General features: G+C 48.4%; 1 protein-coding gene across 3 annotated transcripts in view; it reads left to right on the top strand.

Annotated features, from left to right (window-relative positions):
* The window catches only part of HPCAL1 (hippocalcin like 1), a 151,567-nt gene extending 128,204 nt beyond the window's left edge, over positions 1-23,363 (top strand). For 2 of the 3 annotated variants that reach the window (XM_004373064.2, XM_023728262.1), the window contains exons 2-4: positions 16,240-16,641; positions 18,652-18,757; positions 22,458-23,363. In XM_004373064.2, coding sequence (XP_004373121.1) covers positions 16,264-16,641; positions 18,652-18,757; positions 22,458-22,555 — 582 coding nt within the window. In that variant the 5' untranslated portion in view covers positions 16,240-16,263 and the 3' untranslated portion in view covers positions 22,556-23,363. Of the gene's footprint in view, positions 1-10,725; positions 10,836-16,239; positions 16,642-18,651; positions 18,758-22,457 lie in introns of all 3 variants that reach the window. The other variant, XM_023728261.1, reaches the window with a different exon arrangement.
* The last annotated feature ends 284 nt before the right edge of the window (positions 23,364-23,647 follow it).

Here is a 23,647-nt window from a genome sequence, read left to right as displayed (position 1 = left end):
GAGCTAGAGCATGCTTGGCAAATTCTACTGGGGTTAATGAGATTCTCTCTTTCCTCAAGGAGCTCAGAGTCTAATGAGGGAGAAAGATGAATAAATGACATAATAAAATTGACACCATAACAGAATATGTAGAAAGTGCTATTGGGATGCAAAGGAAAGAGCAGTTGTAGGGGAGGGTGGCTGGGAAATGCATCCCTGAGGAGGTAACATTTGAGTTGGGCCTTGATGGGTGAGTAGGAGTTCATTGGGCAGCTGAGGTGAGCATGCCACAGGATGAGCCGGTATTTGCAGAGACACAAAGTGTGCAGGGGGAGCCACCCACACATTCTTGTCTCTACTGCGTTAGCGGTTTCTACAAAGGAAAAGAATATTCTCTTGGGGATTTTCCCTTTTTGTCCCCCACACACCCCTGCCCCTAGCCTCATTTAGGGCATTTCAATCTATTCCTCTTTCCTCCTGGGAGTGGAAAAGGATGATGGATCAAGATAGGGAGGGGATTTCCGCTCCATGCTGTGGCCTACTTCCTCCTCCCTCCCTCCCTTCCTTTCTTCCTTCCTACCTTCCTTCCTTTCTCTCTCTCTTTCTTTTTTCTCAGGCTGTGGGGACCCCTGGGAATTTTTAAGCTGCTGGGGATGGGTGCAGAGCCAGGAGGGTTTGGGGTTGGATTTCTCAGCAACACAGATCACTGGTCTGGAGAGCATCCAGCTGATAAGACACTGTGATGCAAGAGGCTTTCAGGAAGACCTTCAGAAATGGGCTCCCGGAGGCCAGTGGGTTGAATCTGGCTCCAGGCGTGCCTGTAACTGTCAGCTCCAGAGGTGTTACTAGCCTCCTTTCTTCCCACATCTCACTCCTGAGGTCTGGCTGGCTATTCCAGCTCCAAAGCGGGAGAGAAACACCCAGCTTTCCTCATTCCCTCCCCCTAAGCCTTAACACCTTGGCTGGAATCATACTTTGGATCTTCTTAGCAACTGGTCGCTAGCGCTAGCTAAGTCGTGGAAGCAAGCCCTGCTGGCTGAAAATAGAAGCTTGTGGGACTCACATGTAATCGTGAGATGCAAACACCATTAGCTCTAACTGCCGAACTAAGGGAGACCTCTCTGCACTGGATTACAGGTAATAGTGGGCCTGGAAACAGGGTGCTGATGAGCTTGAAAAGAGTCCTTGTTTGGTGGCCCCAGATCCACAGTATCCCAGGGATCATCCACCTAATACTTCCTCTACCCAGCACTGTCTACTAGAAATATAATTCAAGCCAATTACATAGGTATGTAATCTGAACTTTTCTAGTAGCCACATTAATTAATGCTAACAATATATTTGCAACCCATTATATGAACAATAAGGAGACCTGGTGGCGCAGTGATTAAAGCGATGGACTGCTAACTGAAAGGTCAGCGTCTGGAAACCCACCAGCGTCTCCGCAGGAGAAACACGTGGCAGTCAGCTTCCACAGAGATTTACAGCCTTGGAAACCTTATGGGGTCGCTATGAGGCGGGATTGACTTGACAGCAGTGGGTTTGGGTATATCCACAGTGGTATCATTTCAACATATAACCAATATAGAAAAATTATTGAGATATCTTACATTATTTTTTTCATATTAAATCTTTAAAATCCAGTGTGCTTTTTACACTAATGGCATATGTTTGGATTCGTACTGGCCACATTTCAAGTGCTCAATAGACACATGTAATAGGGACTACCATATTGGTCAAAACAGCTCTAGCTTATAGATGCAAAAACTGAGGCACCCTAAAACTGACGACAGAGAAGCGAAGGGGTGGAGGTGTGGCCGGGGGCGGGGGTCTCTGAGGACTCAGTAGGACGCAGAGGCCCTGGGGAACTAGCCCGACTGCGCCCTCTAGCGCCTGCCGTCTGCGCTTGCTCCGTTTCTCTTTTGCTCTGTGCGGGGTGGCCATGCAGACCAGCTATGACTAACGGAAACAGGAAATCCGATTCTGGGTGGACTAGGGCGGACTTCAGTGGGTGTCAGAGGCCCGCCTAGCTACGCTCAGGTTGGCTGAGCAGCGCGCCTGCCAGGGCTGGGGTGGAGAGGTTAGACTCCACACACCCATCTTGGCCATGTCGGCCGGGGGATGCCAGCTGCCGAGGGTCTCCCCAGCCTTTGGGGTCCCATCGGAGGGTGGAGACCCACCTCCACAGCCTCCTCTTCTCTCAGGCCTGCTGCCTTGCACACTAGCAGGCCCAGTGGGGGTCAAGAACCCCTGCTAGTTAAATCTTGGGTGACTGAGGTTTCGAGGCCACACGTGTGGGGAGCAGGTGTTTGCTTTGGAGTATGGCAGGCCTGACTTTGAATGGGCTTGGCACTTGGGGGATCTCTGGGAAGTTTCTTAACTTATCTATAAGTGGAGCTGATGATAACCAGTCTCTCTCCTGGCCATGGTGAGGACTGAACGAGATAATGAATGTAGGACTTATAGCCCCGTATCTGACATGCAGGAGGGCTCCTTAAATGGTTATTCCAATTAGAAGTCCCTGGCTGGTGCAAACTAAAGGTTGGTGGTTTGGACCCACCCAGTGACACCACAAAAGAAAGGCCTGGAGATCTGCTTCCATAAAAATTACAGCCAAGAAAACCTTATGGAGCAGTTCTACTCTGTAACACATGGGGTCGCCATCAGTTGGAATGGACTCTAAGTCAATGGGGTTCCTTTTTTTGTTTTTTGTTTTTTTTGTTGTTTATTCCCATTAGACCGATGCTTCTGTTTAATGTGCATATGAATGAAGGGTGCATATAAAACATGTAGCTCCCCCACCTCCAAATTCTGATGCAGGTGGACCCAAGACCACACTTTGAGAAGTATTGCCCCAGACTGAAAACAAAACAAGAAACAGTTTCCATGGAGTCGAGTTCTACTCATGGTGACCCAGTGTCTTAGACTGGACTTTTCTGAAGCAGGCTTGAACCTGTAGAACATCCTTCCTGGCGGCAGCCTGAGTGGCCAGGTGAGGCTGCCCCTTGCACCTGGTGGCTGGCACATCCCCCTGGGACAAGACTGGCCCTCAGAACAGCTGCGCTGAAGCCAAGGCTGCAGGTGGCTTGATTACCACCTACTTACTTCGAGGAACTAAGAACAAAAGGCCCTAGTGCCTTTGAGAAGTGCACTGAGCTCTTTCCCTCCCAAGGAGGAGCGCTTGCCCATGAGTCACCAGAAGGAAGAACTGGGTCCCGTGTGGTGGATAAGAAACAGCAAAACCCTGTTTTCTGCCTGCCCCTTTGACCTCCCACCTTCCTGTTCTACCCTAGACAGAAGCTCTTACCCCAGACGAGCCCTCTGGTTCCTTTTAAGTTAAAACTCAAAACAAATGCCCTCCCCTCCCCAGCCTCTCCTGAGCCTTTGCCTTTTATAAGGAGTAGTTGCCCCCACCCCTCCATCACCTTCCCCACAAGGGTGTCTAAGGCTGGTAGACCCAGCAAGCTTTGGAGAACTGATGGATGAAAGCACTTCAGAGCAATGGGATGAATGTTGACAGTGCCATCAGCCAGCAAGGGGCTGTGGTTAATGAATGGGACGTCCAAGCACGCCGTCTCTAGGAGCCTCGCCGAGCAGCTGATAGAACTACACCATCAAAAAGGCTCTAATATGCAGCAATACTAACTTTGGGTTAAATATTTTTGTAGGGGGCCCCAGCTACATCTTTACTATTTTTTTTTTTTAATTCAGCACATTAAGAACAATAACAGAGCTGAGAATCAAAGAGATGGCTATAAGCACCACATTAACTCCCATCCCTGTTTTTCCATTATAGTGAATTAAAACGTCGTCTTTGATGCTCTCACAAGGCTTTTGCTTGTCTGATCCATGCCCTGCTAGAATATGAAGCCTTTTAAGCCAAATAGGAAATGGAACTGAACCCTGAATAGGTTGCCCTCCCCGGCACACCCATTTCTTACTCCACCTTGAAAATGAAAGTAAGATAAATGAAGGCTTATCTGCTTAACGGCCACAGCCAAGTGGCCATTTCAGCTAGGAGACGTGAGTGGTAGCTTTCCATCTGTACAGAATAGCTGGCTTTTCGTCAGCTGGCTTCCCAACCAGCCGAGTGTCAATAAGATTAGTTCATTTGCTTAATTAATAACAGAGGGCCATCACAAGGTATACCCAGCGTGCATCTCTCTGCCCATCCCTGTTCCCTGCAAGCCTGCTTGCTCTGGCCCACGAGCTCCAGGAGACAGCTAAAATGAGGTTCTTCTTATTAAATATTTCAACTGGGCCATTTGCTAAGCGTGTGCAGACTGTCTCAGTGAATGACTGGGAGCGTGCTGGAAGCAGTCAGATTTATTTGACATTCACCGGCTCCATTTAATGGCTTCATAAAAGCAGGGCTTTGAACCCATTTGTTCTGGTTCGAACCCCTGCTGGTAATTTGCATTTCTACCTATATATACTAACTCAGAATCTACATTTTAACAAGATCCCCAGGTAATTCTTATGTATAATAAGCTTTGAGAACCACTGCTCTGCTAGTGGGGAGCCCTGGTGGCACAGTGGTTAAAGTGATCGACTGCTAACTGAAAAGTAGAAACCACCAGTGGCTCCTCGGAAGAAAGGCTTGGCAGTCTGCTTCTGTAGTGATTTACAGTCTCGGAAACCCTATAGGCTCGCTGTGAGTCGAAATTGACTTGACGGCAGTGGGTTTGGTTTTGGCCCTACTAGTGGTTCTCAGAACTGGTCCCTAACCAGCAGCATTAGCATCACCTGGGAACTTGTTAGAAGGGGTTCGAACCCCGGAGTAAAAGTTAGAGCAGGGAGGCCATCTTGTGAAGCTGTCTTGGTCAGCAAGTTTGATGTGAGAGGGAGGAGAGATGGACACCAGTGGAAAACACGTTGGTGCTTTAAGCCGGCCCTTTAAGGGCCCCTGGAAGGCTGCCTGGCAGTGCCCCACCTCTGAGCACCACGCACGCATGGCGGGGAAGAACACAGGCTGTCTACTCACGCACGCCAGGGCCCACAGCCCAGCCCTGCCACAGACAAGCCCTGGACCCACTGAAGCCCCAGTTTCTTTGTCTCTAAAATAGAGATGATGTTGACTCCTGCCAGCCTAGCCAGGGGACAGCACCTTCAGCGGGGTCACCACCTCCCCAATTCTAGGACCTCTAGCACGTGCTCCCTAGATGTGGCCTGTGGGATCAAGCCTCCAGCGGCCTTTAAAACCCTCCTCATCCTTCAGGTTTTTTATTTTATTATTATTATTGTGGTAAATACATGTGTAAGAAAACATTTGCCACTTTAACATCCTTCACCTGTACGGTTCAGTGACACTGACTGTGTTCATCATGCTGTGTAGCCTTAGCCCTTTCCAACTCATCATTCAGTTTTGATCGCAAACTCCCTGGGGAACCTGCCTAGTGCCCCCATGAGAATGAACGAGTCCTCCTTGGAGCCCCCACTTGATGTCTCTTGCTGTGTGCACCTCTACCCTGAGCAGCCTGGGAGGACCTCAAGAATGGAGACCTGCATCCTGAGCCCTGGCCAGGATTCTGCAGCCAGAGGGCCCAGTGGATGAGCATATACTGCACCGACTGTGCACCCAGCCTGGAGCCCCAGCCCTTAGGCCAACAGAGGCGAAGACAGTCTGCATTCCCGGGGCTTGGTCTTCAGGGGAGACAAAGCGCCTACTTGTGGACACGTGTGCACAGGCATTCACAGGAATAAACAACACAGGACAGCAGAACAGTCACAATGCAGGATGTGAAGCATGTGATTTGCAGACAGCCTGGTGTTTCCCAAGACTTCTCAGAAAATGCTTTGCCACCTTCCTGGTCTCCGTTCCCTTTCTCAGTCAGGGTCACACCTCAAATAGGGAGACAGGACCTGAGGACCTGGGACCTCCAGACCCAGGGGTCCTAGAATATCAGACCTGGAAGGAGCCCCTGTCACAGTGCCCACCCCTCCCAGAATATGTCCCTATTTTGATAGCTTTTACTCTGAGGAAATTTCTGCATATGTCCACCACCATTACTTGGCAATAGCTGTCAAGCCAATTCTAACTCATGGCGACCCCATGTGTATCAAAATGGAACTGCTCCATAGGGTTTTACAATGGCTGGTTTTTCAGAAGTAGATCTCCAGGACTTTCTTCTGAGGCACCTCAGGGTAAACTTGAATCTCCAACCTTTTGGTTAGCAGCTGAGCGCGTTAACTGTTTTCATCACCCAGGGACTTTACATACATAAGACCTCCAGTTCTGGATTTTTAGGAACAACAGAGTGGCTTAACATTCTTGAAGGTGCCTTGAACTTCTTAGAACAAAGTTAATTTTAGTTAATTTTATCCTACTTTAAAAATTGGTTATGCCACATAGCACTTTAATTCAACAGACTGGGTATGGTTAGGAAATCAAATAAGCAGTGATGGGTACCCAACCTCAAAGCAGGTGGGGTCTCTATAAAAGAGATTTGAAAATAAAACAATATTATTCCTACAAACTAAGTCTCAAAAATGTAGATTTCCCTATCAGCGATGATTCTGATTACACCAGGTTTTGCTAACTCAGTCTTTCAAGCCAGTGGCAAGAAAATATGTTTTTCCATTCACAGTTTCTTGATAGTTTTTCCCCAAAGTAAAATTTGTCTTTTGGCTCCTGTATAAATCACTTAATTTCTCTCAGCCTTACTTTCCTTCCCTGTAAAACTGGGAATGACAGGCCTGCCCTGCCTACCTCCTGGGGTTTTAGTGTAAATGATAAAGCTCTTGTCGAGATGGAGCCCTGGTGGCGCAGTGGTTAAGAGCTCCACTGCTACCCAAAAGGCTGGCAATTCGAATCCACCAGCTGCTCCTTGGAAACCCAGTGGGGCAGTTCTGTTTAGTGGGGCATGAAGTGCTATCTCATTGTGGTTTTGATTTGCATTTCCCTAATAACTAATGATGTTGAGCATCTTTTCATGTGCCTATTGGCCATTTGTATATCTTCTTTGGTGACACGTCTGTTAAGCCCTTTGCCCATTTTTGGGATTAGGTTGTCTTTTTGTTGTTGAGTTGTAGGAGTTCTTTATATGTTCTGGATAGTAAACCCTTATCAGATACAGTTTCTTAAAACTTTTCTTCTAATGTTTAGGTTTTCTTCACTTTCTTGATAAAGTCCTTTAATGAACAGAAGTTTTTAATTTTGATGGGGTCCCATTTATCTATTTTGTCTTTTGTTGCTCATGTTTTCAGAATCATATCTAAGAATCCATTGTTGAAAATTAGATCCTAAAGCATTACCCCTATGTTTTCTTCTAAGAGTCTTATGGTTTTAGTTCTTACATTTAGTTAGGTCTTTGATCCAGTTTGAGTTGGTTTTCACACATGCTATGAAGTATGGGTCCAGGTTCATTCTTTCGTTTGTGGAAATCCAGTCGTCCCAGCACCATTTGTTAAAGAGACTGTTCTTTCCCCCCATTGGATCGATTTAGCACCCTTGTCAAAGCTCAATTGACCACAGCTGTGCAGGTTTATGTCTGGACTCTCAATTCTATTCCATATGTCTATATGTCTATCATTATACCAGTACCCAACTGTTTTTTTTTATAATTTACTTTATTTTTATTGTTGTTTTTGTTGAGAATATACACAGCAAAAACGTATGCCAATTCGAGTTTCTACATGTACAATTCAATGACATTGTTTACATTCTTCGAGTTGTGCAAACATTCTCACCCTCCTTTTCTGACTTGTTCTTCCCCTATTAACATAAACTCACTGCCCCCTAAGGTTCGTATCTAATCTTTGGAGTTGTTGTTGTCAATTTGATCTCATATAGATAGGTCATAAAAGAGCATAATGCTCAAGGCAGGCATTCTTTACTAGTTAAGCTAAACTGTTGTTTGGTTTTAAGAAGACTCCAAGGGATAGTTTTGGTTTAAGGTTTAAAGATTATCTTAGGGCAATAATTTCAGGGATTCATCAAGTCTCTATGGCTCCAGAACGTACCAGACTGTTTTGATTACTGTAACTTTATAATATGTTTTGAGATCGAGAAGTTTGAATCTTCCTACTCTGTTCTTTTTCGAGATTGCTTTGGCTATTTGGAGTCCCTTGCCCTTCCATATAAATTTGAAGATTGGCTTTTCCATCAAACTAGTTTTTATCTGCAGAATCCTTTCTTTGAATGAGATCAGATGAGAATTCCATTATATGAAACAGGTAAAAAGGGTTGCTGTTTTGGTTGCTGCTAGGTCAGGAAGCCCAGAGTTCTTTCTGCCCACCCAGCATCCCATGTGCCCCTTATGAGGAGTCCCTTGGGCTCCTGGAACACACTCTGAAGAGCCCTGGGTGGTCCCACTCCTCTCAGATTCTTGAATCCCCTCCTTAACATTCTCCAAAAATGGCTACCTAGGCTCTATTTGGAATTCCAGCTTTGCCCAAAACCTCACCACCTCCAAAGTTAGCAAAACCTGAAAGCGAGTGTTGTAGGTGTGTGTGCAACAAATACCACAACAACACCCATTCACCCAGGACAGAGCTCCCTGTCTGTGCTAGGCCCAGCGGAGGCACCCCAGAGAGAAGGTGGAGGGCATGAAGCACTTGGAGGAGGAGGTGCTGGGGGCAGGATTCTGCAGTCACACTGCGCCGCCTTTTGGGATGCTAATGGGGAGGAGATGGGAGCTTGAAGCTTCTCTCCAAGCCAACCAAAATGCACTCGGCCTGTTATTTTCTAGTGATTGTGTTTACTGTATTTTGCACTTTTCATAATCTGGTACCTTTCTTTCTATAAATATTTATTATTTCAGGCAAAGAAGGTGTTGCGGGTTTGGCATTTCAATGGGATCTGTAAGAACATAAAGCACAGATAGATTCTGAGGCAAATTGAGACCGTCGTTCTGAGTTGTGATTTGGTTTTCAGTGGGGTAAGTGGGTTCTGAAAGGAGAGACTGTGAGCTCAGAGCCTAGACTTTCACAGAAAGTGGCTTGTTTCAGTGATGAAAAGTAGAAATGCTCATCAGGGAAAAAAGATGTTATTAACTCCTATTAACTAACAGGAGTCTCTGGGCAGTGCAAATGGTTACACGCACTCAGCTGCTAACCAAAAGGTTGGCGGTTCAAGTCCACCCAGAGGTGCCTCGAAAGAAAGGCCTGGCAATCTACTTCTGAAAAATCAGCCACCGAAAACCCTACGGAACACAGTTCTACTCGGACACACACGGGGTCACCACGAGTTGGAGTCGACTCACCAGCGACTGGTGGTGTTAACTGATAAGAGGACAGTGGAGGTTTGGTGGCCGCCGTGAGTCGGGGTCAACTTGATGGCAGCTAACAACAATATTAACTGACAGAGGCGGCCTGGTGAAGGTGATCTGTCCGTTACCACGTCGCCACCCACTCTGGCTGTTTGCAGCACGATGTGAGAGACAGCCAGACAGCCCTGGGTTCTAGTCCTGGCTTCACCTCTAAGAAGCTCCGTACCTGAGTCTCCATTTCCTCACGGTAAAATGGGACTCATGCACACAGTGTCTGACAAAGCAGGGGCCCCCAGTGCCCGGGAGCTTTTTCTGGTTGTCCCCCTGAGCGGGTCTAGGGTGTTGAGACTTGAGCACCTCTCGGTGCCAGCCTCATAGAACCTAATGACACACATTGGTCAGCTGAGGGTAGGTTCCCTAGGGCAGTCATCCAGTCTGCTCAGGGTTTGGACTCTCTCTGGCCGCATGCTGCAGAGCACAATGCTTCCCCCTGAAGGACACACAGACAGACACCCCCGCTAGGAGGATCATCAGGTTTCAATGGAAAGAAGTGAAGGGTGAGAATGAGCCAATGAGGAATGGAACATCCTAGGGCGTTGCCCCGTTCTGCACGTGGGTTCACTGCTTTTAAAGCGTCAGATGGGAGGGTGAACCGGAGATATGGAAGACAAATCATCCACAGTCTCCACCCTTCAGATACTGGCCAGAAAACCTTGCAATTTAAGAGTGTTGTGGAAAAGATAAAGCCCTGAGAGCAACTGAACTGATTAAAGGATTGGAAAACAAACCTTTAAAAAATTTTCATTTATTTATTTTTTTTAAGCACGGGACTTACCTAGGTGGAAGTGTGCAAACTATACGGGTGACTTGAGTTGAATCTGGAAGCTCTGCAGAGGATGGCCGCTCTGAGCGGGCGAGCTCTTTGGGTCATCTGCCCAATTCCTCATTTTACACATAAGGGCCCAGAGAGGTGGAGCCACCAGCCCACAGCCACACAGCAAGTTGTCCCTGAGCTGGGATGCGGCCCCTGTTCTCTGGCACCCTACACTGCCTGGAAGTCTCAAGCAACTTTCAGGGGTCAGCTCGTGAAATTTGCAGCTTGAAAGTCATACCTGTTGGGTCCTGGTGGCGCAGTGGTTAAGCGTTTGGCTGTTAACCAAAAGGTCAGCAGTCTGAATCCACCAGCCACTCCTTGGAAACCCTATGGGGCAGTTCTGCTGTGTCCTGTAGGGTCGCTGTGAGTCAGAACCTACTCAACGGCAACGGCTTTTGGTTTCTTTCGTTGGGAGCTAGAGGAGGCTGAGAGGCTGTTGAAGGCAGTAAGAAATGGACAGGGGCAAAAATGGAATTGAAAAATTAAGAGGAAGGTTAATAAGAGGATGTTAATTTGCCAGAGAAGGAAGAATGCTTGGAAATTAGGTCAGAGGAGAGAGCCAAGATTGGGGAGAAAGATGCTAAAGATGGCTTAATTGAAATGTGTGTTCATAATTTACCCTTTCATGGCAGTCCACAAACTTGTCCTCTGCTTGTCCAACAGAACAGTTCCTGACCCATCTCGCTGCCTCCATTGTCAGTCCTCCAGGGGCTCCTGGCCACTGGTCCACCAGTTGAGTCTCCCCTGCAATCCATTCTCCAATCTGCAGCCAGGTGATTTTTCTCAGCTACACATCTGACCATGTCACTCCTCTGCTCCCAAGCGCCTCCTGACTGTCATCACCTGGAGTCTTTACTTGGGCAGAAATCCCATGCCCTCCCCAGCCTGCCCCCAGCCAGCTTCCCACCTTCCTCCCTACCATTCCCTGTCCCCCTACCCCTTTCTGTGCTCTGGCCCCGGCTCCTCACCTGTGTTCCACACCTGTCCTATCTCCTGTGGGCGCCCTCTACCCATAGTGTCTGGCCTTACCATCCACCGGGCCGATGCCCAGTCATCCTTCATGGCTTAGTGCAAGTTGCACCTTCCCTGGGATGGTCTAGGCCTCCCATTGCCCTTCCACCCACAGAGAGCGATTTACTCATCCTCATTCCTGAAGCTCCTTGACCATAGCTCTTACAACAGTTTTCATGTTCTCTTAATTTGGGAGGAGCCCTGGTGGCACAGTGGTTACATGCTCGACTGCTAACTGAAAGGTCAGTGGTTCGAACCCACCAGCCACTCTGTGGGAGAAAGATGTGGCAGTCTGCTCCCATAAAGATTAACGGTCTTGGAAACCCTATAGGGCAGTTCTTCTCTGTCCTATAGGGTCACTGTTATGGATTGAATTGTATCCCCCCAAAAATGTGTATCAACTTGGCTAGGCTATGATTCCCAGTATCGTGTGATTGTCCGCCGTTTTGTGATCTGATGTGATTATCCTACGTGTTGTAAATCCTAACTTCTATAATGTTAATGAGGCAGGATGAGAGGCAGTTATGTTAATAAGACGGGACTCAGTCTATAGGACGAGGTTGTATCTTGAGTCAGTCTCTTTTGAGATATAAAAGACCAGAGAGGATAGGGACCTCATACCACCAAGAAAGAAGTGCTGGGAGCAGAGTGTGCCCTTTGGACCTGGAGTCCCTGTGCTGAGAAGCTCCTAGACCAGGGGAAGATTAATGACAAAGACCTTTCCCCAGAACTGACAGAGAGAGAAAGCCTTCCCCAGGAGCTGATACCCTGAATTCAGACTTCTAGCCTCCTAAACTGTGAGAGAATAAATTTCTGTTTGTTAAAGCCACCCACTTGTGGTATTTCTGTTATAGCAGCACTAGATAACTAAGACAGTCACTGTGAGTCAGAACCGACTCGATGGCAGTAGCTTTGGTTTTGGTTTATCAGTTTGGGGGTGACTGGCACAGAGATCCCCTCTCCTGCTGGGAGTCCCCTCCCTTCCTCTGCCTTCTCACCCATCATGTTCTCATAGTTGACTGCAGCCCCCAGAGGGCAGGGACCTGGCCTGTTTTGTTCATTGCTTTGTTCTCCCTCAGCACATAGCACATAGTAAGCGCTCAATAAATATTTGCACAATGAATGAATGAATGCACGCTGCTGGGTGCTCCAGGCACTATCTCTTTATCTTCAAACCAACCTGCAGTCCCTGCTATTCAGAGGTGGAGCTCAGAGCTCAGAGGAGCTGGTGACTTGCTCAAGGTCACCCAACAGGGACAGGTAGAGCCGGGGTCAGAGAGCCCACACTCCTGCCACCAGCTGGACTCCGTTTTGTGACCTTTCCTTTCGTCCCCACAGCCCAGTGCCGTACCTGGTTTGTAGAAGATGCTCAGTACTTGTTTGTTTAAATAGCATGTGAATACATGATGAATTTTGTTGACTCTGTGTGTATGTTCGTCTTTGCCCACCATTTTGTTTGCCTGCTCAGTGGCTGGGGAAGGAAGCTTCCTGGAGAGCCACCCATGGGAACTTCACCCAGTGCTCAGAGGGCCTTGTGGACTCTGATTTTCCATGTGTGTGTGTGTGTGTGCATGTGTGTGTGTGTGTGTGTGTGTGTGTGCGCCAGTGTGTGACTGGCCTCAGGAGACTGGGAGTGGGCACCCACCACTCCCTACACACAGAGGTGGCAGGAGGCACGAGGCCTCCCTGATGGCGGAGCTCAGAGAGGTGAGGGGCGGGCTGGGGCTGCTGGGAAGGGACTGCAGGACTCGGGGTCATGCCTGAAGAGTCCTCCCGCAATGAGCAGCTGCTGGCAGGATCTGGGCCAGGCCTTCAAGCCCCCAGCCTCTGCTGGCAGGGCAGGCTCCCACCTCAGGGCACCTGTGGGAGAGCCCATGGATGGACAGATAGACGGAGGATGGACACCTGACCTGAGGAGCAGCCAAAGTGGTTTCTCCCTCTTCTTGCTGGCATTTGGGTCCTTGGATTTGGTGGGCAAGGGGTTTTGGCTGCAGGGCGGGGAGTGTGCCTGATTCTGAACAGAGCAGCTATGTCCACCTGGTGCATCTGTGAGGTCCAGAGTTGCTGGGCTCCATGTCGTAGAATCAACCTATAGGTGAAGCAGAATGTAGGTACTGTAAACCTTGATAATGGAACAATAGTGGCTCCCACAACAGAGGCTAACTGGAAGGAAGACAGAAAGGTGAAGGGAGGGGATCTTTCAAGTACAGAATCAAGAGATTCTGTGTAAAGTTGCTTGATCAAGAAATAGAAGTTTGCTTATTTTATTTTTTGAATAGAAAACACATACACAGAGTTTAACATTTTAAAATTGCAAGAGAGTCCTTGTGAGTACAGCTCCAGCTGGGTCACATTCTAGGATAAGGAATAATAACTTCAGTATTATCTTCTAAATCATTCCCTCCTTTTGATCAGAGATTGGAGCTAACACATTGATGATCACAAGGACACATCACCTGGGCCCTGAGGTATAAAGACAATAGCTAGGACAATCTTGGAAAACATCTTCTAGGGAGCCTTTCACATAAACAAATCATAAACAGAGCACAAAAGACCCATGGACTTTCCACTCTTATATTTTTTTGTTAGCATTTAGTGAATAGAGAATTTGTTGGACCAGTGAAGACCGTTCTGACTGTCGTTACTGAAACCTGTACAGATGATTATTAAGAAAGACGATTCAAAATGTAAAATCACATTGATTTAGCAGTTTTTAGCCAATCAGTGAAAAGGTGACGCTTCCATTGGCTTTGCCCATTTGTAATTTTAATATATACTGATGATTCTGTAGTGTCCTTTGGACTTGAGCAGACATTAGTTCTGGCAGCATGCTTCTCTGCTTCCCACTTTTGCCTTTCTGAATATGTGCCAAAGAAAACTTTCTTTTTGCTTTACAAAAAAAAAAAAAAAGTTGCAAGAGGGTTTAGAGTAAAATGTTCCTATCCAGCCGCTGTCCATCCAGCCATCTGTTTCTCCTTCCCTAGCCAATGTTTCCATGTTCTAATAAGTCCTTCCAGAAACATACACACACATATTTTTTTTTTCCACAAAAGGTAGTAAACTCTGTACGCTGTCCTACACCTTCTCTTTTTACTTAAAAATACATCTTGAAGATTATTTCATAACAGTGCACTATGATGGACGTCTGGGTTGGTTATTATTCCAGACAGTGTTGCAAGAAACGACATCATGCACAGGTTATTTGCACAGGCCTGAGTATCTGGATACATTTCTAAAAGTGGGACTGCTGGGTCAACATGATTGTGTATTGTAATTTTGAAAGGTATTGCCAAACTGCTCTACAGTTCAAAAAAGAGCTCTATATTATGTAAAGTCATAAAGATAAGTTAAAAAGTATCTAAATATAAAACTAATAAAACCTGGGAGGGAGGCAAAGAAAGAGAAGTGTCAGGCAGTATAAAACCAAAACCAAGTGTCCATTCCGTTGCCGTCGAGTCCATTGTGACTCACAGCAATCCTACAGAACAGAGTAGAACTGCGTCATAGGGTTTCCAAGAGCAGCTGGTGGATTCAAACTGCCGACCTTTTGGTTAGCAGCCATAGATGAACTAAAAGGTCCCTAGATGGCACAAGATTGGCAGTTCAGACCCACCCACAAGCACCATGGAAGAAAGGCCTGGCGATCTGCTTCCCTAAAGATTATGGCCAAGAAAACCCTATGGAGCAGTTCTGCTCTGTAACACGTGGGGTCTCCTAAGTCACAAAACAACCAAAACAAAATCAAAAACAGAATGAGTGAACTACATTTATTATGTTTCATAACAGGGATCCAGTAGATACTGTTTAGAATTCATAAATCTAGAAGCAGTTATATAAGTGGTCACCTCTGGGATTGCGTGGGAGACTTTTTTTCTTATTTCCTGTTCTTTTATATGCTTCTAAAATTATTGAACCATGTACATGCGTTACTGTTATAGTGAAAAAACAAAATTAGGGATGAGGTCAAAGCTATATTAATGTCTAGTGGTGACATCACACTGGGACCAGCAGTACATTCAGGCCTCGTGCAGAACCAACTGCCCTTGTTTTGTGGTTTTCAAAGGATCACGTCTCTAGGTTCGCACAGGTGCTTGAAATGTTATAGATTTAGATTTTTTATATTTAACGTAATACCCCCTGAGCTTCAAGTGTGTTTTGCCACTTGAGAGGGGCACACGCCAACACTTATCTATCATAATTTTACTGCTTCATGCTAATTCTAAATCCTCCCCTGGGAGTTTTTTCAGAAGCAAAATAAATGGGAGAGTCCCTAAAAGTTTCTGGACACCTGTTCTAAGAATAGAAACCCTGGTGGCGTAGTGGTTAGGAGACACGACTGCTACCCAAAAGGTCATCAGTTCAAATCCACCAGGCGCTCCTTGGAAACTCTATGGGGCAGTTCTACTCTGTCCTATAGGGTCACTATGAGTCAGAATCGATGCAACGGCAACGGCGTTTTGGTTTTTTTTTTGTTTGGTTCTAAGGATATAAACAGGGTGTGGTGCCTGGAAGAGAAAAGAGCTGCTCAGCATGAAGGATCTGGGAGCGCTGTCAGTCTGACAGCTCTGCCCTGAGCTGATGAGGGTACTGAGAATAAGGATTTATTTTAATTGCCTGCGTCTCGTATAACCCCCCAGTGGGCCCTTGATAAGTAGCTTGTTGCACTGATTTTAAGTTGCCCTTTTTTTCCCCGCATTTCAACATTCTTAAATGAGACTACGTCTTGTAATCCGGGGGTGGCCTGTCATAGTTTAATTGGCGGTGTTTCTGGCCTCCTTCCTAGTACATACAGTACTGATGTGTCTTACCGTCGGTGGGATCTTAAAAAAAACCAACCAAAACCAAACCCGCTGCCCTCCAGTTGATTCTGACTCATAGCGACCCTATAGGACAGAGCAGAACTGCCCTCTAGGGTTTCCAAGAAGCAGCTGGTGGATTCAAACTGCTGACCTTTTGGTTAGCAGCCGAGCTCTTAACAGTGCGCCACCAAGGCTCTTTATTAAAATGCGATGATTGTACAAACAATGGTTTTATTTGCGTCTCTCCAGTCCTTGGTACAGGAGAGTCAAGGGGCTTTCCTGAGCCCTGCTCGGTATCCGGAGGTGCTGGGGAGCCAGGCGCTGGGCCCCCCATGTATGCCCCCAGCTGACACCCCCTGTCTTGCAGGTGTGGTAGCTGCGCCCGGCCGCCATGGGCAAGCAGAACAGCAAGCTGCGGCCCGAAGTGCTGCAGGACCTTCGGGAGAACACGGAGTTCACTGACCACGAGCTGCAGGAGTGGTACAAGGGCTTCCTCAAGGACTGCCCCACCGGCCACCTGACCGTGGACGAGTTCAAGAAGATCTACGCCAACTTCTTCCCCTACGGCGACGCCTCCAAGTTTGCGGAGCACGTCTTCCGCACCTTCGACACGAACAGCGACGGCACCATCGACTTCCGGGAGTTCATCATCGCGCTGAGCGTGACCTCGCGCGGCAAGCTGGAGCAGAAGCTCAAGTGGGCCTTCAGCATGTACGACCTGGACGGCAACGGCTACATCAGCCGCAGCGAGATGCTCGAGATTGTGCAGGTACTGCCAGCCGGTCACTGGGAGGGGCTGGCTGGGGCAGAGATGGCAAGAGGCCTGCCTGGCGTCACACTGCAGACCAGGGCCTCAGCCAGGGGCTCCCTGTTCCCAGCCCGGTGCCTTTTATACCCAACACAACAATCAGTCATCCTCCGGCAGGTTGCTACCTGTCCCTCTCTGGAGTGATTTTTAAAGTGAGCAATTGTCACATGACCGGGTGGGTCCTTGCAGACAGCAATGGTAACAGCCATTTTATCATTGACAAAGTGATCACTTACTAGCTATCCGATCTGGGCTAAGCACATTTATCCATTTTCATCTTCACAACCCTATTTCACAAAACAATGCTCAGAGAGATGATTCTGTAATGTCACAGAGCTGAGAATTGTAATAATTGAGAGGACCCTTGATGCTTGCAAGAGGTAGCTGTTGAGCCCTTTGTAAATCCTCATATTTGAGAAGGCAACGAATAGCTTATGTCCCTGTTTGTGTTAGGTACCAGCATGTTGATTTCCGACTCATAGCGACCGCATGTGACAGGATAGAACCGCCCCATAGGGTTTTCTTGGCAGTAATCTTTACGGAAACAGATAACCAGGCCTTTCTCCCGTGGAGTGGCTGGGTGGGTTCCAACCGCCCACCTTTCAGTTAGCAGCCGAGTGCTTAATTATTGCTGGGAACGTGAACTTGTAAAGTAGACCTGAAACATGAAGCGATCCCTGAATAAAATCTGTTGCAGAAATAGCACCACTTTATGAGACCTCCTCTCTTTGACTTCACTTCTGTCAACAGCTCTAACAGCTGAATTTGAACAGCAGATCATGCTGTTTTCTAGGCAGAAATCAAGTTTTGTTCACTTCACCAGGCTGCATGGTGTGTGGTAGAGGGCAGAGAACCACAGAGCTGGTCAGCGGGCTGGAAGCTGCCTCTCCCTGCAATCACCCCCTGTACCCCTTCTCCTAGAGCCTAGGGGGTTCAACCTGGAACTCCTCAGAAGAGGTAGTCCCACCCTACATTAAGGAGCTTAGGGTGAAACCTCAAGCAATGGTTATCAAATCCATGAACTCTTACAGTGGCAGCAACTCCACTGAGGAGTGGCCAACCCATGTCCCAAATAGATGGGATTTTACACAACGAGAATAAATTAACACAGGTTTGGGGAACTCTGTGGGTCCCTTGCCACCACCTGGCTCTTAGCTATAAGCAGCGGTACAAATAAAAATCCTATTTTCGAAGAACCGTTTATCCCAGCGCATGTGTGAACCTTTAAAATTCAGTTGCCATCACGTCAACTCCAACCCTATGTGTGTTAGAGTAGAATTGTGCCCCATAGAGCTCTCGATGGCTGATTTTTTTTTTTTGGCAGTAGATTGCCAGACCTTTCTTCTGAGGTACCTCTGGGTAGACTTGAACCTCAAACCTTTAGGTTAGTAGCCGAGTATGTTAACCATTTGCACCACCCAGGGATTCCATGTAAACGCTTACCCGTTTGCAAATGGGCATGCCAGTCACTGGCTGAGCGGAGTGGCCTCGCCAAAACCTAGAGACACAGATGGTATCACTCAGAGCAGTGAGGAGCAGCCACTGCTGTCCACATGGAATCTGGTTTCTAGGCCATCAGACCAAGTTCCCAAACGCTGAAACCTCCTCCAGAGCCTTTCCATATGTCCCGGCTTGCTGGGTGATGTTTCTCATGGGACACCTGGCTGCTATACACTTCTCAAAATGGATTGGTGTTCTCAGTACTTCAGAAGCCTACCAGGAGACCTTGGAGGGTCTCGACTTTGTATTTGGCTCTGCACTTGGCCCTGTCCCAGGGAGCCTGTTCTGTGTGCACACAGGGTGTAAACCGTTCTTTTAATTGTAGAGGAGTGCCCACAGCCAGTGAGCGCCTTGACCTCCATTTCTTGCTGTGGGCTGGGCGGATGCTCACACCCTCGCCCCGTCCACCCCAGACACATCCTGGAGTCTGAGCTCATTATTCACCACGTCCATTCCGTGTCTCTCCCACAGGCTATATACAAAATGGTGTCCTCGGTGATGAAGATGCCCGAGGACGAGTCCACTCCGGAGAAACGGACGGACAAGATCTTCCGACAGATGGACACAAACAATGACGGTAGGGGGTGGGGGTGGGCTGTGTGTGCACGCACGCGCGCGTGTGCGTGTGTGTATGCAGCAGTGTGGGGAGCCAAGATGTGTTTGGGACCCGTCTCTCCCCTCCGCAGCTTGTCCCCCAGCCTGCTCGCCCCTCCCCTGACCGGCCTGATTTAGGTGTTCTGAGGGCAGACCCAGGATTTGGAATCTGGTCCCGAGTCCTGGTTCCCCCCTCACTGCTCTATGGCCCCGGGCATGTTACTGGCTCCCTGGGCGCAATCTCCACACTTGTAAAATGGGGATAATGTGTTTGGGGTGGTGAGGGGAGGCAGGTGTGCCGCCCTCCCCTGGGGCCCTGCAGGGTTAGAATCCAAGGGTCCTGATGCTGAGATGCTGGGAAGCTGGCTGTTCATTAGTTCCATTGTCTGAGATGTAAGGCCCCCTGGTGACCCCAGGGGTCAAAGCGAGCGCTATTAGGAAGTACATTTCTGCATCTGCCTTCAACAGCTGTGCCCAAAGATTCTGGGGCCACACTGCAGCAGAAACAGTGGCAACAGTAACAGAGGGCACCACACCTCAGTTTTCCACTCTGCAGAGGCTGTGAGGTTCTGGTGAGATCCAAGAAAGGGGCAGGTTAGCTGTGAAGCCGAGGTATACCGTACTTCTTGCTGACTCTGTCGGGTGGCGTCGCAGAGTAAGATGTGATTTGCTTTTGCACAATAAAGAAATGTGACATTTAGAAAACAAAAGAAAATACTCACTGGGTTGTGGTGACGACTAAAAATAAGCTAATGCACCAAAAAGTGCTTTGTAAACTCAAAAATGAGTCGAAGGCCAAGCTGGCAGGGAGACAAGGATTTGGGTATAACCGTAGACAGAATAAAGCATAGCAGACAGCAAGTTAACAGTTTGCAAAACACATTCACACATAAAACAAGGCAGCCTGGTGCCTGACATTGCCTTTGGACTGATTCAAAACATGTTTCTCAACCTCCAGTGTAGCAAGGCACAGACTTTGGATTATGCCAGGCCTGCACTTGAGTCTTGGCTCTCCCAAGCCTCAGTTTACTCCTCTGTGAAATGGGGATAATAAATTTAATCTCATGTCGCTATGAAGATTCAGTGAGAAAATGCCTGTAAAACTCTGAGCGCAGTACTTGGCACTCAACAAATTATGGCTATTATTTCTAACCTCACTGTGTCCCAAGGCCAGCTGCCCATGACCACCACTCGGCCCTTTCACCTGCTTCCCTGGCTTGCCCCAGCCCCACACCTTCAGAGGGCCAGCGGGGCCCCACGCACAGGCACCTTCCTAGGTTGTTTGTGAACTTGGGTGGTGCGTTCCACTTGCTAATGGGTCCGCTGGAACAAAGCACTTCCTCCTGGGAGCCCAGAGGTACATGTCCCTGGGGCTCCGGGAGGGAAAGGGAGAGGTGATACTGGAGAAGCTGGGGCTGCGACCAGGGATCCAGGTTAGAGTGAAAGGAGAGGGTGATCCTTGAGGCTTCTCGGAGGATGCTTCAGAAATAGGCGGTGGCCCACGCTTTGTCCCAGCGTCCCTGGCCACCAAGAAAAGCACATGGCTCTACCCTCATCTCTCCATGGCACAGGTGCCATTTTTAAGGCCACGCTCTCCTATTTAACTATTGTTCAAGCAGCCTATATGAACCGAGCCTGGTTAAACACTGGGAGGAGCCCTGGTGGTGCAGTGGTTAAGAGCTCGGCTGCTAACCAAAAGGTCAGCAGTTCGAATCCACCAGCCACTTCTTGGAAACCCTATGGGGCAGTTCTCCTCTGTCCTGTAGGGTTGCTATGAGTCGGAATCCACTTGACGGCAATGGGTTTTAAGCGCTGGGCGAACACTGACCACTGTGACACAGATGAGGACCCCCGACCCTCAGAGCCCCTTGTCTGTCCTATGCTCTGTGAGGAGGAGGAGGGGGTGGTGCTTTCATAGGATCATAATCTCAACAAGTCCTCAGTAGCTTTCCCTGGGTCAGCTCAAGGCTTTTGCTATGGCTACTGGCCTGGGCTCACCCTGCATCCTCGGGCTAGGAGAATTTCAGGGTGCAGGGAGTGAAGAGGGTGGAAAGGACAGGGGGGCCTGCCTAGCAGCCTTACTCCCCATAGCTTTTGGGACCTTGAGACCCTGAGGCCCCACACACACAACCAGGAAGACCCCTGCTCCCTACCTGCTGCCTTAAGTGGCCAGTGGCTGGAGGTGTTACGGGGAGTGGCTGGTAAAAGCCACCACCAACCATGTGAGGAGAGTGACAAGGCCTGGTTATCCTTCTATCTGCATTGGCACAGCCCCAGGCGCTGCCTCCTGTGCTGAGCGAGTGGCTGTCCCCTCCCACGCACCCTCCCATTCAGTCCACTCCTTAGCCTTCCATAGAAGAATCCTGATCAAAAGGGGGAAAACACAGAACAGAATCTCAAACTTTCCTGAACTCTAGACCTTTTGGAGCCATGGAGGGTGGATGAACCCTTGAAACTGTTGCCCTGAGATAATCTTTGAACCTTGAACCAAAAATATCTGCTGAACTCTTCTTGAAACTGAACAGCTGTTTAGCTTAGCTAGGAAAGAATGTCTGCCTTGAGCATTATGCTCTTTTAATGATTAGCTATATGGGATCAAACTGACAACAAAAACTTGAAAGATTAGATAGGAACCTTGGGGAGCGGTGAGTTTATGTTAATGGGGGAGGAACAACTCAGAAAAGGAGGGTGAGAATTGTTGCACAACTCAAAGAACGTAATCAGTGTCACTAAATGGTACATGTAGAAACTGTTGAATTGATGTATGTTTTGCTATGTATATTCTCAACAACAGAAAATAAATAAAATTTAAAGAAAAAAAAATTATGTGACAGAAGAGCATGGTGGTCAGAAAACCTAATCTCCCTACCACAGCTCAGCATCCTCTGGAGCCTCAGCAGTGGGTGCCCTCAGAATATTCATCCGGTCAGTCGGGGTCCTTATCCCCGGCCACCCAGCCTGACATGGCGTCACTCACGTCTGTGTCTGGGAGAGGGACATGTTTGCCCCCATGCGGTTCTTCTATAACCACATTTCCACAGCACTTTAGTCTTAAAACCCACTTTGCTGTCTCCTGATTCTAGAAGTGACGGGGGCAGGCGTGAAGGAGGGACAGGTTGAGGGGAGGAAGCCGGCTGAGCCCTTAGCATGGCCCTTACACCTTTCCTCGCCCTCCCCCCAACCCGGTGGGGTAGATATTACAGAAGCAAAAAGCAGAGGGTCAGGCACTTCAGGAAACCATGCCCTGGGCTGCCATTCCAAGCCCTGGGCTGCCTGGGGGCACCCAACCCAGTGTCGTCTTCGCAGCCCTGAATTATTTATGAATTAGAGGCAAAGGGCATCTTTTTTCTTGACAAGTCACATATTCCTTGATATATAAGAAGCGGAATGACTTTAAAAGGCTTTAAATTACCCTCATCAGCCACATCATGCCACCATACTGGGTATGTCCTTTCAGTTGCCTGATGCTTTGCGGTGAGCCCTAGAAGCAAAAAACGTTTTCCAGAAATACCCATGGAGTAAGTGGAGAGATGCTGACACAGTCCAGCTTCTGGGAGGCTCAAGATGCTGAAAAAAAGAAGGGGTGGTGTCCCTGACATGAAAGTTGTCCCCATCCTCCTCGGATGTATAAAGAGCAGTGAGCACTGGGTCTTTCTGACTTCTCCCGTTCTCTGTCCCTGCAGGCAAGCTGTCCCTGGAAGAGTTTATTAAAGGTGCCAAAAGTGACCCCTCCATCGTCCGATTGTTGCAGTGTGACCCCAGCAGCGCAAGCCAGTTCTAAGGAAACGGTTATCGGGACAGTCGCAGAGAAACACACGGGCTTGTCTTGCCGTTTAAGCTTTGCTTGCAAAAGTGGATGCCTCCTCAATCATTCCTGCTCTTCCGGGACTGGTGCCCAGGTGACACCATCGTGCCCGCCCGGCCCGGCTGGCTGCGTCCCCCTCCTCTGCTCGAACAATGCGACATTCCTCCCGTCCTGCTCCCACAGTTGGCCTGTTCCTTTCCAGGGCGACTCACTGGGTGTGTTACACGCAGGGTTTGAAGTGTTCATGGCTCCTGGGGCAACCCCCCTCTCATGGGGAGCCCAGCAGACAACCCTGAAGATTCTAGACAGGACTTTCTAAGATAGCACACCAAGGCCAGCTAATTTATTTTGTAATCCCAGGTGACTCTGCTGGAAAGTGGGGACAGAAACGGAGTGCAAGTAGACAGGGCAAGTCCTCCCCCGAGCATGGCTCCACCTATCTTGTTGGTTTCTCTGACCAAAATTGCTTGCACTTATACATACTGTGGTCTTCTCTTTTTCCTATATATGTATGGTGAAGTACAATGTACCGTGTAGGTCCTGTATTTAATGCCTCTGACTGCCTTCCAAGCGTGGTTCCCCCGTGGCCTGTAACTCCTCCGAGCCTGGTTGTTGTGTGGTATTTATGCACTCTCACGCTGCCCTTCCGGAGGACATGCATGCGTGCCCAGAGCCCCGGAGAGCCTGTGGTCCGTGTAGTGAATGCAGGTGTGCGTTGAGGGTCTGTTCTCCCTATTGGTTGGTCTGGCATTTCCTGTATTAAAATTATCAAATAAACGGAATTATCTGGATTGTGTGTTTGCCTGTAAAAATCCCCATGCTGGTGGTCTTGGCGCTCGCTGGTCATCCAATGAAGTGGGTTCACTTGGCAGCAGCGGCGGTTTGCATACTTCGTCCCTCCTGTATCCCTTTAGCCGTCGCTGTGTCTATAAATCTTGTGCAGCGTGTTCTTCTAATATCTGCTTCATGCCAAGAAATATTCGTGGAATTAAAAGACTGTTCTTGGCGGGTCTGTCTGTCACGCTCTCTGCCTCCCTGACTCCCTCTTCCTCTCTGAGGTTTTAATCA

The sequence above is a fragment of the Trichechus manatus genome, unplaced genomic scaffold (genome assembly GCF_000243295.1).
Source record: "Trichechus manatus latirostris isolate Lorelei unplaced genomic scaffold, TriManLat1.0 scaffold00023, whole genome shotgun sequence".
Lineage (NCBI taxonomy): Eukaryota > Metazoa > Chordata > Mammalia > Sirenia > Trichechidae > Trichechus > Trichechus manatus.
The sequence above is the reverse complement of the archived record's forward strand: the minus strand, read 5'-3'. Positions and strand labels throughout refer to the sequence as shown.